At 35.7% G+C, this 19,749-nt stretch overlaps 2 protein-coding genes across 5 annotated transcripts in view; both read left to right on the top strand.

Annotated features, from left to right (window-relative positions):
- Window positions 1–8,433, top strand: part of LOC111874175 (WD repeat domain phosphoinositide-interacting protein 4) — a 15,627-nt gene extending 7,194 nt beyond the window's left edge. Inside the window, exons 5-9 of the mRNA XM_023869447.2 lie at window positions 1,139–1,347; window positions 2,196–2,297; window positions 2,824–2,945; window positions 4,453–4,605; window positions 6,034–8,433. Coding sequence (XP_023725215.1) covers window positions 1,139–1,347; window positions 2,196–2,297; window positions 2,824–2,945; window positions 4,453–4,562 — 543 coding nt within the window. The 3' untranslated portion in view covers window positions 4,563–4,605; window positions 6,034–8,433. The remainder of the gene's footprint in view (window positions 1–1,138; window positions 1,348–2,195; window positions 2,298–2,823; window positions 2,946–4,452; window positions 4,606–6,033) is intronic.
- A 2,159-nt stretch (window positions 8,434–10,592) lies between these two features.
- LOC111874181 (probable protein phosphatase 2C T23F11.1) overlaps window positions 10,593–19,749 on the top strand; it is an 18,953-nt gene continuing 9,796 nt past the window's right edge. Inside the window, exons 1-3 of one of the 4 annotated variants that reach the window (XM_023869462.1) lie at window positions 14,968–15,052; window positions 15,264–15,377; window positions 18,115–18,305. In XM_023869462.1, coding sequence (XP_023725230.1) covers window positions 18,119–18,305 — 187 coding nt within the window. In that variant the 5' untranslated portion in view covers window positions 14,968–15,052; window positions 15,264–15,377; window positions 18,115–18,118. Of the gene's footprint in view, window positions 10,928–14,964; window positions 15,378–18,114; window positions 18,306–19,749 lie in introns of those variants that run through there. The other 3 variants (XM_033755345.1, XM_023869461.2, XM_023869463.1) reach the window with 3 other exon arrangements.

Below are 19,749 nucleotides of genomic sequence, written 5' to 3'. Positions count from 1 at the left end.
TCTCTCTCTCTCTCTCTCTCTCGTCATAATTTTCTTCAGTCAACTGAATATGAACAGTTGCAAAAACCATTTAAATTAATTACAAATCACTTGTTGTAGTATAATTTTTGCAATTTATGCCTGCCCCCCCCCAAATTATTGAATAACCTACATATTAGGCACTTTCTACAGTTCTGTAGGATTAGTTGCCAGTCCAGTCTATTTTAGGATCCAGGATAGCTTATTTTGTACTTATGGTGACTAAACAGATGGAAGTTGGGGTTTGAGTCCTGTCAGGGGCAGAAATATTTCCCTTTTCTCTAGTATTGTGGGGCAACTGGCTGTGGGGTTTACCTAGCCTCAACTCAGTGGGTACATGAGATAAAGAGGTTGGGGCATGAAGCTAAGCACTCATCTCCCATGGAGCTAAGTCTCGAGACCCCAATTTGTGTTCATGACATGGTGCCTAATTAAGCACAGGCACAACTTTACCATACCAGTCAGGTTTATAATAAATATTGCACATGTATTGTAATGTTACAGTTGTTGATGGGATGAATTGCAAAGTACTTTTTAGTGGATCACAAAAGAAATGAAGAACTATTAAATGATAAAAATCAGAACCAATATAGGATAGAATTTTTAAATATTGTTACGTGTTACAGTAGATGGGGGGGTGGGGGTTTGGATTGGTCATCAGATTTATTGGACTCGTAAATCTTAACTACAAATAATCATATGCTCTCACTATTTCACACACTCTGCTTCTCACTACAGCAAACACTGAGTCTTCTATGTCTTCATTAGCCATTGCCTGGAATCGGCTCCCAATAATAGATAATTCTCTGCTTCCATTAACTTCATTATCTGCTGGCAACTCTCTCACAGCTCATTGCTCCACTGGACTGGGTATCATTAACATGTTTACTGGCCATTGCCTAGCAATGTCATATTGCAACATGAAACCAACTGGATTCAGCAAGCCAGTGGAATGCATAGAAACAGACTTACAAAACTATTTGAAAATTACAAACAGCATGGAGGTCAAGATTTTTGTCCAGTTTTTACATTCAAGACCCTTGATTACCATAGATACATCAAATAGGATTTCATTGTAACATTTCTTAGTATAGACAGTAATACTGTTTACTTTACCCAGGACTTGGCCAACACCGAAGTTGGCATGTCAAGTGCCCCTGTCACAATCAATGCTCACCGGGGTGAACTAGCATGCCTGGCCATAAATCAGCAGGGCACCATGGTAGCAACAGCTTCCTCTAAAGGCACTTTGATACGAGTCTGGGACACATCAAAGAGAGTTCAGCTGGTTGAGCTAAGGAGGGGTTCAGATCCTGCCACCCTATATTGGTGAGCCCTCCTGTGTATGTCATTTAGAAAAGTCAAAGTGTCTCACTACAAAAGTGAGGTAATTTGATAGTGACGATAATTTTATTCTTAAATAAACAGATGCAATGAAAATAGGTAAATATCCATGTCTTATCATTAGAGTGCAGGACAAAGGCCATAACCTAAACTAGATCCTTTGAAAATGCAGAAAAGTTAAAATATTTGTTAATGACAGCAAAAAAAAAAAAATCTGTAAAGAAATTAAGGTCAGACTAAATTCTTGGAATGCCTGCTACCATTCAGTTCAAAATCTTATGAATTATCACCTGCTGTCTAAGAACATAAGAGATTAAGTACACAATTGTAATTTTTCATGTAGTTTTGTGTGGGTATGAAACTTGGTCTCTCACATTAAGGGAAGGATATAGATGCAGAGTGTCTGAAAACTGCATGATGATGAATTTTGTAACTTGCGTCGCTCACCAAATATTATTACATCAGATAAATCAAGGAGGATGAGATGGGCAAGGCATGTAACACAAATATTAGAGAAGTACATACGTTTCTATTGGAAAACCTGAAGGAGACACTTTAAAGAATAGGCATTGATGAGAGGATAATATTAAAATGGATCTTAAAGAAAGAGGATGGGAGTGTGTAGATTGGATTCATCTGGCTTGAGATAGGGACCAAGCTGTACTCTTGTGAACACAGTAATGAATCTTCAGATTCAATAAAATGCATGGAATTTGACTAGCTAAGTAAATCTTAGCTTCTCATGAAGGACCCTGCTCCGTGGAGTTAGTTAGCAAACGGATGTGTATGTATGTTGACTCTGCCTAGTTTTATTTAAGTTTCCTTGTTGACAGCATAAACTTCAGCATGAGTTCCGACTTCCTGTGTTGCTCAAGTGACAAAGGAACAATACACATATTTGCTCTGAAGGACACTCACTTAAATCGAAGATCCACGTAAGTAATGCAGAATTCATTTAATTATTCTTGAAGTATTTTTAATAATTACCTATGGTAAAGTGATGGGTTAGTTAACAGTTACAACTCACTATATACAGTACTACAAAATGATCATATGCATCCATATTTCTGTATCATCCCTTGTGCTTCAGGCAAGCTTGTATCCAGACTAATTGTAAGTGATAACATTTTATCATATACGTTTGAAGTTTTCACAGAAAATAAATTAAAGAATAAAAGTAGATTTTAAAGGGTTCTGATGTATAACACTCAAAATTACTAGGTTTTTTGGACTTTGTCCATTGTCCAGTATTCTAAGAACTAGAAATCACAATGTTTCGGAAACTGAATCTGTTTCTGAAACGTTTTGTCCAGTTTCTAGAATACTGGACAATGGACAAAGTCTGAAACCCCAGTAATTCTGAAAAGAATAACAATTTGCCATCTTTGTTTTGATCTGCTGATACGTTTGTCACTATATTATGAAATCAGTTCCAGAAAAGGAGTATTTTCTGTTATGTAGGTTTTCCAGAATGAGTGGTATCTTGGGCAATTATGTAGAGTCTCAGTGGGCCTTAGCCAATTTCACCGTGCCTCCTGAATGTGCCTGTATATGTGCATTTGGGTCAGGAAATGCTGTCATAGGTAAGATGTTTAAACAACTGCAATTTTAGGTATAAATGATATTTCTGACAATGTAAGTAAGTAAAGTAAACTAAAGCTATCCCTGTAACAGGCCATGAAGGCCCATAGGGTTGTGAGACGTTAAGGGTCCCACACTATCTAGACAATCGGCTCAAAGCTGGCGGTAAGGTTGTCAGCCCTACGCGCCGGCCGCGCTTTACTCCCCAGGAAAATTATTTATTTAATTCCTGGTACTCATTTTTGTTAGAGGCTGAGTGAACCCCAGGGCCATAGTGCGGCCGGAAGGATTAGGTCAATTGAAAAAAATCCGTGTGTTACAATAAACATGACCTTTACTTCTTATGTTATCTATCATCTTGAATTTCTTTTCAGATACAGTGTTTTGGAAACTGGATGTTTACATTATCAGGTGTAAGGGAGGAAAGTTTCATACTCACTTGCGCCCGTTAGAAAGAACTAGTCTTGATTAGCAGACAACAAAAGAAGTTTCAAGAAGAGTATATATTATGTTAACAAAAATATTATCAGTGAGAAAATCAGTATATTTTTTAGAGCTGGGAAAGGGATCTAATGGGAGATTTTTACTTAGGATAACACACATATATTGTTTGCTCCATTTCATGCTACATTATGTTAGTGCAATCATGAGTCGTACCTACTGGTATTCCTATTTAATTTATTATTATGCTTTATTTAATGACAATATCAGTAACTCATATTATAGCATAGAATAATATGATGATTAATGAGTAATGAATTTGAAAAAATGTCAAAGGAACCAGTTGTGGCCTAATCTAAATACTATCCAAGCATTTCCCTGGAGAGACTGAGGAAACCCATAAAAACCTTCAGTCAATATAGTCAGTATCCTGGCCACGAATCGAATTGGCAGGCTCCTGAACAAAAATCAGAAGTGCTATTACCTGAGCCAACTTGCTCAGCAAAATATACAATACTTCAAACTAACTGACTATGGCGTTGCAATGTATAGTTTGCATTTGCTGTAGTGCAGCGCTGATTTTAAGTCTCAAAATGTCCTCCTGATGTTTCATAACACATCCAACCATGTGCAGAACATTAAGCTATCTCTGTTTAGTGGGCTGCGCTATAGCTCAAGCAGTTAGTCACTGGCTTCCCACCGTGGCGGCCCAGGTTCGATCCCGGGTCTGGTCAAGTGGGATTTGTGGTGGACAAAGTGGTGCTGGGGCAGTTTTCTCCAAGTACTTCAGTTTCCCCTGCCAATCTTCATTCCACCAATTGCTCCACAATCACCCTCACCTATCATCTGTGGCTGAACATTAGGCCAGAAGTGGCCGCAGTACAAGGGACTTAGTCACACCCCACTAGCAATAAAAAAAAAATCTCTGTTTAATGTTTTACTAACAAGCCTACTGTTACATTTCTATGATGTCTGCCTGGGGACTGTATTTAATTGGTGTTTAGACCTACTGTGCACCAAAGGAAAATTATTTGGTGTTCCACTATATTCATTTGTGTACTATTTCAGCGATTTGTCTGGATGGAACGTTTCACAAATATGTGTTCAGTCAAGAAGGAAACTGCAGTCGAGAATCATTTGATGTGTACCTTGATGTCTGTGACGATGATGAATACTGAAGAGTTCGTGCCACAAACTGTATTTAACACAAACTAGATTAAGGTATCTTTACAAGCAATTAAGTTCATCTGTATTATTTGTGATGACATTGAAACCTGTCATGGCCATTTCCAATAGAAAGTACATTAGACAATAGGGGACTGAAAACCAAGCTGATACATATCAGCAAACAACTGAAATGATTTTTGTGTCATTATTGCTGTTGTGTTTTATATCAAGATGATGGCCACATGAACCTTTTAGGTAGGTGAGACACTGGTGTTAAGTACTTTGAGAGTCTGAAATTTTGTCTGCTAATAATGTTCAAAAAATATATTTTGTTAAAGTAATTTTTCCCCCATAAAACATGACAACAAGAAAACATATTTAGCTTTGTGTTTTTGTGTTGATAACTAGTGAACCAATGTGATGTTTTCCATGGAGTTAGGTGATAAACAGCCTACATAATCCCTGTGAGTCAGTTTTGTATATGTTAACAATTTCAAGTATGACAGTAGAGTGAAAGTTAAAAGTTATTTTAGGAAATTAAATATAGAAATGGATTTGAAAATACAGTATACGCCAAAATATATAGTACTGAAATGAAAAGACGTCCTATTGATACCACTGTCTATTCATGTGAAGGCCCCTTGCACAACAGAACCTTCTCAAATCCTGAAGAAATGGTCCAATCACCATGTCAGCGTTTTTGGGTGATGGTAAGAGCATTGTCTTCCTCATCCTCAATGAAATAGAGACCTGATATACCGTGTGCTGAGACGGCACACCATATCGTCACATATGTACTATGTAGCGGTTTCTGGACAATAACATCTACCACAGAAAACCAAGGAAGCGAGTTGTCTGGCGACCACTTCCATATGAGCAGAAATAATACTCTACTATGAATGCTTTTTCCTCTGTTTAGAGATCCATTTCCAACAACAACTGCACAACACAACTTCCTTTTCACTACCGGGAACACATGTGGCTGGAGCTGTGCCCCGTTGACAAACACACATGCGTGTTCGAGATGTGCTAGTTTCAGTACTGAAATTTTTGGCTCATACTGTATTATAATTATTAATTTGTAATTCTTGGTAGCCTCACCATATTAACTGAGGCAACTGAAGGAAAATGGATGCTGTACACTATTTCAAGGACTTCCTGACTTATAAACTTTATTTCCATATTCTGTAACTGGACTGCTGGGTCAGAGATGGAGCTCAAAGGATGTGATATAGTGGTGCCTGGTTAGGGGGCAGCAGTAGATTAGTGTGAAGCACTGGTAGAATAGTGAGTAGTAGGAGACAACTGAAGAAACTTGGAGATAGATTAAAATAAATGTTTACAATTATTTAAGATAGAGTGAATTGGATAGCGAAATAATGAATAGTTAAGATATGAGATGATAGTTCCCTACTGTGTTGTGTTCTTCACTTTTTTATTTCCTTTATGTAGATTAATATTTGTTTTTTTATTGTTTATCAGGTGCTTCTGTGCTTGCAAGAAAATGGCAACGTACTGGCAACACTGAAGCCATACTTGCTGTAACACCACCAGAATTTCCAGGAAATTGAAATTAGCGGTTAAACATGGCCTGTCAGTTGGATGGATGTTCGAAACTGTCTATTTAACCCTCTAAGGTCCAATTCTTTTTATGCCATTCAGTCCCACTAGGCTGAATCATATTTCTGCAGAAAAATCATGGTGTTTTTTCCAATAGAAATGAAGAACTTTAAAAGGCCAGAGTCCAAATTAGGACTGGAATGCAGAATTTAAATAGCCATACAAAGTTCAGTGTGGGGCCATAATGGATGATGCAAAAAGCCAATTATTTATAGGACCAGGCTACAACAGAGAATTTAAGAAGCCATACCGGTTCCAGGTTGGGATTTCAGATGGGTAATCTTAATACCATTTCAGACTTGACATTTGATATCAAAATTTCTCTCCAGTAACTCCTGAAATGCCATGCTTGTCTTATAAGTTATGATCCAAGAATCATGATTAATCCATCTTCATTAAAATTTCCATAATTTGTATCTTGCCTGTCATATTGCACTTTTTTTTTATTTAAATTTTGCCATTATAACTGTAATGTACTTCAGATGTGTACATGTGAAGGAGAAAATAAAATATATCATCAGTCCAGTTCTAGTAGTCTTCCATTCTATTTCATCGTCAATTTTAGGCATAATGTATACAGCAGCTTTCTTCTTGTTGCATAAAGGGTATCTCTAAATGCATCCAGGCTGCTATGTTAAAAAAAAGATTAAAAATATTCTTCACACTGCTATACATCTGAAAGTGTGTGAATATGGACCAGTTTGGGGACTCATCCTTCAACCCAAAGGCCATGTTAACATTTAAATACCATTGGGCTGATATGGTATTTTTTCCTGTATTCATTTTGGAGCAAGAAATTGAATGAGGTATACAGATGATCTTTCAACTTCTGAAAATGTATTTTAAGTAACCTAAGTGGCCTCCCATTAATGAAAATTTTGGGACATTGTGAACAACATTCAGAGTTGTTATTATCTCTTTTGAACATGAGAATCATTGGTCACTACGCACATCAAAAGGATGATATCTCACTTCACGTGTTGTGTAACGTTTTAATATCAACTGGTTCTTGTGTACCTGAAATTCTGAGTTCAATGATATTTGCAGGCAGAGTGAAGTCTGGAGAAGTGGGAGGTCACTCCATAGGCTTATTTCTACCACATCTTGTCCCACTGAGATAATCTGGCACACTGTAATGTAAATGGGAAGGTGCATTGTAATGTCAAGATCATAAAGGCTCCGAGGTCTTGTTCAAGCAGTGGAATCACCTTAAGTTCCTGCATTTCCGTCCTCTGCTACTGCCACTGCAGTCCATCTAGTCCATCTAGTGGGCTGTGAATTACAAGCATTGAATGTTGTTCACTGTGTCCAAAAGCTTTCATTAGTGTGGGTAGCTGACGTTATTCAAAGTACAATTGCAAAAGTGTAAAGATCATTTGTAATAACCCTATATGTGGAGCATTTGTTATGAACTCTGTTAAATGACTCATGTTGAAGTGGGAATATCGCAGGAAGATAAATATACTCTGTTATTCAGTGCATTGCTACTTCTTATTTTCAGCGTTATCTTTGAAAATTTTATTGTAGTTAACCGATTAACTATAGATTCCTCTTACAGGAAGTAAATAAAATAAAATTATGGAATTTCAAAACGTGTTAGACACGGGAATCTGACATCTGCCTGTGTAAGGCAAGTCAGTGTCACTTTGAAGCGCTAATGAAACTGCATGACCATAGTCTATTAATCAAGAAACACGTTTGTTGAACCCTTTTTATGCCGGTTCCTGAAAAATATATCTAAGCCACACAGACTGTAAATTTTTACACATTAACTGATATTTTAAAAAGTCTACTTGTGCAATAAACAATAACTGGAAAATACTGATCATATTGCATTTTAACTGAGCATTCAAGATTATGCATTATTGCCAACAGTAATGAAAACAAATTTGTAGTCGTTCATAATTTACTAATTTTGTAAACATTTTGTATTGTGTGTTTGTATATATAAACATTTCTTATTTTATTGCCAGAGGCTGTGGCAAAACCAGTCATTGTTGTGTGGGGAAGTACCAGAAGAGCATTGTCTTATTTTTTTACTTGTGATCCGTATTGTGATTTAATGTCTTGTAGCAAGAAGTCAAATGTTTGGAATAACAACGATAATTTGCACAAGGTTCTAGCTCTGTTGCAATGTATTTGTTGTGTGTACATGTTTGTTATGTTGTGTGTTTTGTAAGAGAACTACATCTGTTTATATTTAAATGTTCTACAAAAGAAAAGAAAAAAAGAGAACAAAAAATATAATGAAAGCATTCTCAATGTTTCTTTCTGAACTGTTATATTTTTCCATCACCCTTTTTACCATCATTATTCATGGGTTTGTGGGCATGACTTCCTCTTTTAACATTGTTCTACAAATGGAGAAATAGAGACAGTTTTAATTCTTGGTTGTACGTGTAGTCATACATAAATTAGTTATGTAATTGCAGAATCACAAATGTCCATAATTGCATGTCAAGTACACCCATGTACAACAGCTAATGAATGAATGTGACAGCTACAATGTTACTGGTGCCACAGTAGTGAGATATTTAAATCCTCAGTTACCAGATGACAGTTAGTGCCTGCTGGAACAGGGTGAAGGTTACCCCATTCTGGGTTGTGATACTGTGTACTTTTATAATCATATCTAATGTTCCTTCCTTCAGATTTTTCTGAAACACTGGTAACAATCTAGCAGACTTCACAGTGTCATGTCTCAGAACCACCATGAAAACTTTTAATCTCATGTGTAATATTCAAATTTTTGGTATTATGAAGCTGTCAGCAACTTCAGACCTTTTATTCATTTTTATTTTATTGGTGACACTTTTCAGAAAAACTGACCCTCTCCCCTTATTAGATTGAATTATCCAGAATGATGGATGTAAAATGGGATTGCACAGGTTATCATAATCTGCATTTTATCATATATGAAACGTGTACACTATATGTCAGAACAAATTACACACTTTTTTTTTCTGTTTGCTAAGTTAGACTTCCTCCTCTGTTTATGTATGAAATATATTGGAATAATTTTATTTACAAATGTTTTTCAGACATGTACATACACTCATCCTGACTACTGTATAGTTTTTTTTTGGTGATTTCAGAGCTGAATCTAAATTTTCCTATCAAATGGATCCGTCCAAACTTTCATATCTGGAAAAGAAAAATATATTTTAATAGAACATATATAAATAGCAACCTTCATGTTAAACCACATAATTCATATTATGTTGAAGGCTCTGTAGTAAATTAGAGAGAATCACTCAACAAACTATATTACTGCCACATCTGTATATATGAACTTACTGCCAGGCTGAACATCCTCCTGAATGATGTCTGCTCGATTCTTGGCTTGGATATTCTCTGAAATACAAAATTATACACAGTCTTAAAATTTGTGTATACATGACCCAGCCTGAACTCCACCGCACTGACAAGATTTAACAAATTTTCAGCAAATATGTGCCAGCTTATAAAGGATATTCATGGTTAATCTGTTGGAAAGGTGAAGTCTGTTTGGTAGCAGAACCCTGATGATCACTGACTGGAATTAAACAGCAATCCGAAGACAATGCTATCCCCCCACTCTCACAGCTGATTCCTTCTGATTCATCCAAGACAAATCTACTTTTTTTTTATTTTCCATGTGATACTTTCTAATACATTGCCTCACCATATTTTACACGAATTTCTTGCTTCCACACAGCCCAGCCAGCATCATCATGATTGTGATTTCTATTTTATATATATATAATGTAATGTCATAAATTTCCCACTGCATCTTTCAGAACAAATATTTAACTGAGCACATTATTTTAAAGCATTTCTGAGAGTAAGAGACCAGATTCCTCAGTAAAAAAAGGAGACACCCAGGACTTCGGTACTTTGCGGAATAGATGGGATGGTTCTTTTTCCTCCTGATAAAAGCCCAGCCCAAGTAGGGCTGAAAATGTATTTGAAATTTAGAATTCGGTTCTCCTGTGCTTATAATTGTGTCGGCTTATATATTTCGTGATGTTAACAGAGGAAGATCTGTTAATGTTCAAGAGTTCGAGAAGTCACAATATTACTATACTTCCATATGACAATCAGAGAACAGTTTCCGTAACAGCATCGTAAATTATATACTAATTCGAACAGGCTACAGTTTAGGAAAATTTTGTAGATTACAATGCTGTTATATATTTTAACTTTAAATACAATCTGAACTAGGTGTGAGGTTAGGAGTGCCGGTATAACGTCCATAAACATTGTTTCATACATTGGAATCTTTGTTCGGTATATCAAACATCAGCGAAATAAAATTTACTTACTGTATGTTTCTATATTTTGTAAAGGATATATTATAATTGGGTATAAAGCAACTCCTATAAAACCTACAATTCCGCTTATAAATGCTACATATCTCCATCCTTTCAAAGGTGCTGCCATCACAATTCACACACCAAAAAAACGCAGCGTTCGCCGTTCGCCAATGCCCGCATTGGCACGCATCATGGCTTCAGACCCCGTACTGAAACTTCAAAAGGAGGAAACGTAGCTGGAAACTCAGATTACAGCTAATCGAACTAATTTCTCTCACAGTGAAATACAGCAAAATTATCACAGAGATATTTAATTTGACTTAAACATCGTATAGTTATAATATTGTAATTTATGAATATTATATGCAAGCTTCAAATCCAGCGTTATTTACTTATATGTCCGTGTTTCATTAGAAAAGAGTTAAGTCAGAATTGTTGGATGGATGGAATGGGATATACATGTATGTTGTTGTATAACAACACTTTTTGACTTGTATTCGGTAGTGCCTGTTCAAATCTTGACCAGGACATTATTATTATTATTATTGTTATTATTATTATTATTATTATTATTATTATTATTATTATTATTTATTTCATCCATAGCTGTAGAGAATTACAATTGGACATGTCAAATATCAACAACCTCACATCAAAAATAACATAACAATCACACAGTGATTCATCGCTATAATACAACAATACATTTCAAAATACATTTTTAACTTAATTTAGAATAATAAATACTCCAAAAAAAGACATAAGAATAAATATTTTAAACATATAGACAGGTTTATTAACAAGCAGTTTACATCAACAATTAATAATAATAATAATAAATACTCCAAAAAAGGCATAAAAATATACAGACAGATTTATCAACAAGCAGTCTATGTCAACAGTTATTAAAAAATTCTTGAAGAGAATAGAAGACATTACACAACAAATTATTCTTAAGTTTCTTCTTAAAAACATTAAAATTTATTACATTCTTTAATTCAGTTGGAAGGCCATTAAATATTTTGGTTCCCATACTAATCACCCCTCTCTTGCTACGCTCAGTATTACAAAATTGTGCATACAAATTGTGTTTATGAATAGTGTTATAGCCATGAACAGCAGGGTCTCAAAAATCTCAAAAATATATAAGGAAGTAGCAGTTAAAATCTTTAATTCATGAAACAAATTTCTACAAGAAACTCTATTTTTAACACCTTTTATCACCCTTACACATTTTTTCTGCAGTATAAATAGAGTTATTTTATGCTCAAGTAGTTTTGTGGTCGTACCTCTATTAATTAGCACACTTTTATAAAATGATTGAACTCTCCATGACTTGAGTGCGGTAATAGATGCGCTAATATGGTATTCAAATTTCATTTCATTTTATATAGTGGATAACTTTTTATGTATGAAGTTAGATAATTTGAATTGTTTTATCTGTTTATTAATTCAAAATATGATCTATATTTATAACTTTTTAAATTGTTACCTTGTAATATTTATATTTGCTTGTTAATCTTACAATTTTGTATATTTAATTTTGACAAAATCTTTTTATGACTGCATGTTTTTTTACTTCCTCTATATCCAGCGGTTGTACCAGCCTGGATTAACAGAAATGAAATGAATGAATGAATGAATGAGTTTCAGAGTCCTTTTTCACCCCACCCCAAAAAATAATACCGTATTTCAACACGGACTGAAATTTTGCAAGATACACACTTCTTAAAGCAGTTTGGCTCACTTGAGTCCCATAGGGATTTTATCAAATAGGTAGTCTTGCTAAGTTTTTTGACACACATATTGGGTGTGGGTTGCCCAACTTAAATCTTCAGTAATTCAAATACCCAAAAATTTTACATCCACTGAACAAACCACCTACTTATTATTTATATAGAAAAGGGGTTTGGTACTTGGAATAGATCTAATTCCATGAAAAAATAATACCTTTGACTTATCCATGTTTATTATTAAACGATTTTCATAAAAACATTTTTCTACTTGATTCTTTACATTTTGAATTTTTTCATTTAATGATAAAATATTTTTTCCAGTAATCAATATATTTGTGTCATCAGCAAATAGTACTACCTCTGCATTATGTATAACTTGGGGCAGATCATTTATAAATAATAGGAATAAAAGGGGTCCCAAAACAGAGCCTTGAGGTACACCATATTTAATTGCTTTAAGGGATGAGGTAACTGTCTTCATTTTAGAAGTCTTTTGATCCATATAGTGAATTTCAACAAACTGTAATCTATCCGTAAGATACGATCTCATCCATGCATGAGATATTCCTCTCAGTCCATACAGTTCCAACTTTGCAAGCAGCAAGTTCTGATTAATAACATCAAAAGCATTTGATAGATCCAGAAATATACCAAAGGCCAGTTGTTTATTATCTAGTGTTTTCTGAATTTCTTCAATAAAAGTTTGAATTGCCATAAATGGGGATTTATTTTTTCTAAAACCATTTTGAGAATTTGATATCAGATCGAATCTATTTAAGAAATTTACAACCCTATTGTACATCAGTGTTTCAAGAACTTTTGAAGAAACAGACAAAATTGAGATTGGTCTGTAATTTGCAATATTTTGTTTATGACCTTTCTTAAAAATAGGTCAAACTTTTGCAATCTTCATTTGATTTGGAAAAATGCCAGAACTTAGTGACAGATTAAATATAATTGATATAATTAAATAAATTGATTACCATGTGATTGCAAATATGGTTTCACCAGGCGTTCCATGTATATGACAGAGTATTACCTCAAATTAGGCCATGACCATTACCTTCCACATCGTTTTCAACTCATTATTCACCTAACAGGCTACATTCGATGCTACATAAATGTTACAGCATCATTAAATAAACCATAAAATTAATTAGTGAAAGTCTGCTACAAGCATAATAAAAAATGGATGTGAGAACTGCAGGTTCTGTATTATGAAGATAAACCATTCACTATTTTGGGTGGCTATATTCCATTCATGTGAACATTCTAAGGTCTGTGAATAAACATCACAGTAAGAGGAGTACAGCCTTCTTGGTTGCAATTCTCTGTATTTCGATCGAAGTCTGCCAGGGTTACAGAGGGATGTGTCACTTTCAGCTTCAGGACCAATGTAAGGCAAGCAAGAAACAGGCCATAAGCAATTCCTCCAAAACATTGGTTAACTTCTACAAAACTACATGTTACATACAATCAAGAAGATTGTGCTTGTCATAGCACTGTGAGTGCCTCATTCAGAATATATTGTAGTGATTTTGAAATGATTTTTGAGCTATGTCTCTTATCAAACAGATCTACGCTTCCATATCGGGAAGAAAGTGAAAGACATGTTTATTTGATGAGGCTGACAGTAATTCAAATTATTTGGCACTGAGGGAAAAATGTACTTTGAAAGAAGGAATAAAGAAAAGTAATTCCGTGGAACAGAGTCTTTTAGAACCTGATAGTTGCTCAGCTTTTTATGAAACCAAACTCTACTCCACCGGATACTTAAGATATAATTAATTAATTTTCAGTAGATATGTTCATGCACATAAATACACATTTTGGGTTAATTTGTTGAAAAGGTAAAGTCTGATTTTCTGGTAGCAGGACCTGAAAGATCATAAACTGAGACTGAACATAATCCAAAGGCATATCTATGCACACTCCATCCCTTCAAAACCTATACCCTTTAAGATTCATCATAATATATCATAGCATTTTCTTCTTAGTTTTCTAGGTGACCACTTTCCAAGAAGTGTTTTTGTAAAATTTTACATGCATTTCTTATTTCCCCACAGCCAAGCTACATTTCCATCACCATGCTCTCCTTAATTTCACTGCCCTAGAATGTCCGTGTGACCCGTGTAAGTCTTCGTTATACAATGTCATAGATTTCCAACCTACTTCACCTTAACAAAAAGTATTATTTTTCTGAGCGCTTATTTTAAATCAGTTGTCATTTATGTCCTTTCTCCAGAGTAAAGAACCACATTTCACAATAAAAACAAATGAGAAAAGTGTTCTTATATGTAGTGTGCACCTTCAGTGTTTTCTAAAATAGGTGAGAAATATTTTTGTATTTTCTGACAAAATGCATTTTTGAACGAAATGTATCTCTTTGAACGCCTGCTTCTTGCGTTTTCTTGCTTGTCTTACTCTTAAACACTGAAGATGGAGACAACATGATTCTCAGAAACGTTAGTTGTCATTCACCAGGGGACATGGCATTTTATCCCAGAAGATAGAATTCTTTAAATCTACCGATGTTAGAACCTCCTTTCTACAAAATTTACAGTCAGAGAAATACTTCAAACCCCACCAGGGCGTAAATAATCTTATTTAACAACGTGCAATGTTAATGAATAAAAATATATTTCACCTACAGGAGAAATTTGTCTTACGAACGCTGACGACGAAGTTTAAATTACCCACCAAAAATATTGACCGACAGATGGAAACTGCGTCTTCACTCTTGTTTTTCGTACAGAAGACAAACGTGAATGTGCGGCGATGTTCGAGTGCTAAGCATTTTGGTATCATTAAAGGAAGAGAAACTGTAATTTTATAAGTAAACAATATTGGGTATGGACACTTGTTTTGAAAAGTAAATTAAGCCCGATGAAGGCTTTGAGGAAGTTAATGGGATCTTATTCGTTGCTGTAACTAGTAGTTTCGTTTAGGATTTGTTTTTAAGGATGGAGGTCTGGGTCGTCTGGGTTTAATATTTGCCGATCACCGGTTTAGGAAAATATTTGTAACTTCTGAGTTCTTGATCAGTGACTTGCGTTTACAGCTATATGTGATTTGGATTGATCATCAATAATATGTATTGTCAACGTTATTGAGCCGAAAAGTGTTGCCAGTTTGGAAGCAGGTTTCAAGTCTCCCATTTATTGGTGCATGTGAGGTACGAGTTTTAAAAGTTTTATGAAGTCATATTTGAAGTTATTTAGTTCGTATTTCAAAAAGGAAACAGAGCTTGCATCATGTGATGCACATTAAACTATAATATTCGGGTTTTAGGTTCTCACAGCCGTGGCTATGAAGAGTTCTCGCTTATGTAAAACATTTGTTGAGTGTTCCCTTATTGTATCAGTAAATCCAGGAACTATGAATATTTGACAGACTTCAAGTTAGATTCTTTATTCATTCATTCATTTATTTTTCGTTCCATGGATCCACAATACAAGTGAGATATAGGACATGTCCGTACAGTGATTATTCTTAAAATTAATAGAGCAAGAACTAAGTACATAAATAAAAAAGTATAAAATACAAATACAAAAACAGAAACAAAACATGTAGAATCAAATAGATTCCAGTCATATAAGTTAATTTTGATGAAACATGCAGTTTAAATTTAGACAATGTCAGTTTGAACATATCACAGAAAATGCTTAAATGACTAGAATAATACTAATAAATATATTCAGTATAAACTATAAACGTTTATATGCATATCCCAAAATTGCTGTGTGTAAGTTGCAGGGTCTGAAACTACCCATACTATTTAATTCTAACAAAAATTCCCAAGGTATTTATTTACTTTTCAGTGCGAAGCACGTAAATGAAATGAAAATCTTCAGACCATGATTCACACAGTATGTGTGCTGTTTTCTCTCCAGCCTACTATTATTCAATCCATCTTCAGTGTGAAAATCCCCAACATCCTGTTCTCAAACTTTGACAACATATGTTCATCCCTTAATGTGAGAGACCAGGTGACATCCTTACAAAAGAAGAGGAAAAATTGTCATTTTATATATTTTAATCTACACATTTTTAGATAGCAGGCAAGAAGATTTAAGGTTTTGAACTTAATGATATTTTCATTTCTTAGCTTGACCACGCTTACTGATACCCTGAAGATGGAGGCAGTATGTTCCTTTGAAATGCAGATAAGCTGCATGGCATGTCACAGAATACTGTGTAGTCTCAGTGTCTGCCGCTGTGAGAATCTCAAGTGTTGTACATATAACATTGAGGTCCGTTTCTCATTTAGTAGTGGAATAGGAATTGAGGGTGAATATTGGGGGACTTTTGTGTTGTCTGGCCTGCATGTGCGGCTTGTTTGATCAAACCATTGAAGTCCCCTGTTTGAGACCATTCCAAAGAGTGCCAGTGACCGAGGTCACCTAAGAACCCATGAGAAACTTTCTAATGGGCTGCACCTGTAAAAAGTAAGTGTATATTTTTTGAGGGAACCCAGTCTTTGTCGAGTTAAGTAGAAAGTGCTTTATAGATGTAAAGCAGAGAGAGTGCTGTGTGATTGTGTAGTCTGATAATGGAGGTAGTGAGGTAGAGTAGTAAGTCAGTTGGCAGTTCAGTTGAGTTTAGAGAAAGTGTATTTCACTCCTGACAGAGAGAAGACAAAAGAAGAGGGCAGTACAGTGACTGAGCAGTGGAATTACAGTGAAATGATGAATGGGCAAAGAACAGACATCAAGATCCTGAGTGCCTGTGGATGGGGGGGGGGGACTGCTCCAGTTTTCAGTAAAAATTTCAGTAGTATATACAAACATCCTGCCCAGTGAGATTCCCTTGACCTGTGCAGTACCTGTAGCAACCATATTAAGAAGTGCAACTGTAGACTGCATATCAGTGTAAAAAATAAAGGTATCCCTGTAACAGGCCTTATAGGCCCATAAGGTTGTGAGATGTTTCTAGGCAATCAGCTCACAGATGGCAGAAAGGTTGTCAGCCTGACGTGCCAGCCGCCCTTTACCCCCAAGAATATTCCTGGTACTCATTTCTGTTAGAGGCTGAGTCGTCCCCAGGGCCGTAATGCAGCTGGAAGGATTCAATCACTTTTTTTTTAAAGGCTGTCAAATGTATTTTGCTATTGTGTGTGTGTAGGTTGTCCAATATGTAAAGACTGTATGATGAATAAAAGAAATAAATGAATAAATTTTAAACATTTTATTTTACATCTTACTACAGACCTAAAATCATAATTCTACATAATTCTACATGAAGATTGTGTTGTGTGACAGTTTCTGCATACCTGCATCGTAGAAATCTGTCCATTAAACCCTTCTTCACTTTTTCGTTGCTTTCCATGCGCATGCCACCCAAAAACTGTTATGTTGGCAACTCTCTAATGTTAAAATATAATGCTAAAGTTGACAACATCATAGTAAACAATTTTCAATAATAGACTGTGTTGTTCCTATTTTCTCTATTGTTATGTGTTACTACGGTTATGTGTGTAAAAACAGAATTTCTCTATTGTTACGTGTTACTTGGTTATGTGTGTGAATATATATAAAACACTTTTTGTGTATGAAATGTTAGTCTTAATAAAGCAGGGTTAGATTGAACATTGATTCCTACTTTTCATTCGATCCACGTAGAAGTGAAAATAATACGATTCAGGTGTGTGAACAAATGAAAATCACTTCCAGCCAGATCCAGACTGTAGGGAGGATGGAAAGCAATGTCCCAGGCAAAGTCAGCCAGTAGCATGCATGTGCTAATAGTCTCTACTCCTTGGATGACCCTCATAACAATTGGCAGAAGTGATGTCATTATTGTATATAAGTAATCAGTTCTGATGTGCTGGGTTTGGAAATAAAAAGCCAAAATGTCTTCTTTTATTGAATAGAAGGAAATATTTTAAGTAATGAATGTTATTTTGTGCTCAGGGTCATGGGTCAAACTTTGTCTGAACCTGTCACGGCCAAAGAGTCAGCATGTTGTCAGAATTCGCATTTGAAAGTCGGCTCAAGTTGCATGCAGGGTTGGAGGATCAACATGGAGGATTCCCACACTCACATTCTGTCACTGCCAGATGATCCGGGAACTGCTTTCTTCGGTGTTTATGACGGTCACGGAGGTGAGAATTCAGAATCTTATCTTTCATTTTCTTTTATGGTATATGACAATATTTTGTCTCTAAGTCAACCATTTATTGTTTTCTTTTTTTAATTATTTTCTAGAAGGAAGTAGACATTTTCATCCAGGTTATTGTTGCTTTCCTTGTTAATATTGTGACATGTTGACCCCTACCTCCCCATATGCACGTAGCGGTAACGTAACGCTCGCGTAATAGGCGAGTAATCACCCCGCATCCTGGCAGCCATGCGCGGTGACGTCACGAGCGGAGCCGAAGAGAGCCGAGCGGAGCCGAAGATAGCCGAGCCCCGTAACCGGGTAACTATGCAAGGCGAATCAACAGCGGTGACGTAACCGGACAGCGTGGCTAGCAACAAGGGTGCCTATTACGTGGCCGTATTGTCCGATTGGGGCTACATAGGGAGCAGCGAAGGCTATTCACGTTTGTTGTACTGTAACAGTCGCCGAGTCGAGTTGTACTGAGTCAGTCAGTGAGTCCTGGAGCTACCGCCGAGTTAGCCAGCAACTAGTCAGTTGTATTCTGGCATTTGGAGTGTACTAATTGTGATACTGCAGATAGCAGTAATCGTAAATCTGTAAATTGGGTGATTGTGAGAGCGGATGTGAAATAAAATTCGCTATATAAAATACGGCGTGAACTTATTTGTCGCGTTATACGCCCGATACGCGACAATATTACAGTTTGTAGCAGCTGAAACTTCAAAGAATGAATAACACTCAGATTGAGAAATTAAAGCCTACTGATGTGATTGAAAAGATTTCAATGTAAATTTGAACTACATCCAGAAACTGTATCAGAATACTTGCAAATGCCATAACAGTCATGACTGCTATGTAAATTGGCAAAACTGATATTCTTTCTAGGGTAGGAAAGAGGAAACTTAAATGAAAGAAACAAGAAAGCTGTATTTTTTTTGTATATTTTCCATTATGTTTGTGAATTCTGGTGAGGCAACTTATGTGTTTATTATACCAGTTTAAACAAATAAATTCTGTAAGTTCTGTAGGGTTCTGACAATGATGTGTAACACGCAGTAATCCTGAAATAACATTCTGGTTATACAAGAATGTAAAATTCAAGTTTCATCCAAGCCAGAACTTGCTATTGGATGCAATGCTAAGCCAATTCAGATCTTCACAAACTATGTCTTTAAGTAGGATTTGAGGCCCTCACAGTGGTGGTTATGAAAAGTACTGTCTTCTGGGATATAAAGCTGTGTAGTCCACTGAAAGTGAATGAAAGTTTCAACAGAACATATCAAGCTTGTCACCTGCTTTCATGCTGGTTTCTTGCTCAGCTTATTCTTTGGCCCTGAAGATGGAGGCGATATGTGCCCCTGAAACGTTGGTTGACTTTCAACAAACCACACAGTGTTATATCCCAGGAAATACGTGGTGCAATCCAAAAGTTCCCGAAATATATT

This window comes from Cryptotermes secundus, unplaced genomic scaffold (assembly GCF_002891405.2).
Source record: "Cryptotermes secundus unplaced genomic scaffold, Csec_1.0 scaffold26, whole genome shotgun sequence".
Taxonomy (NCBI): domain Eukaryota; kingdom Metazoa; phylum Arthropoda; class Insecta; order Blattodea; family Kalotermitidae; genus Cryptotermes; species Cryptotermes secundus.
The sequence above is the reverse complement of the archived record's forward strand: the minus strand, read 5'-3'. Positions and strand labels throughout refer to the sequence as shown.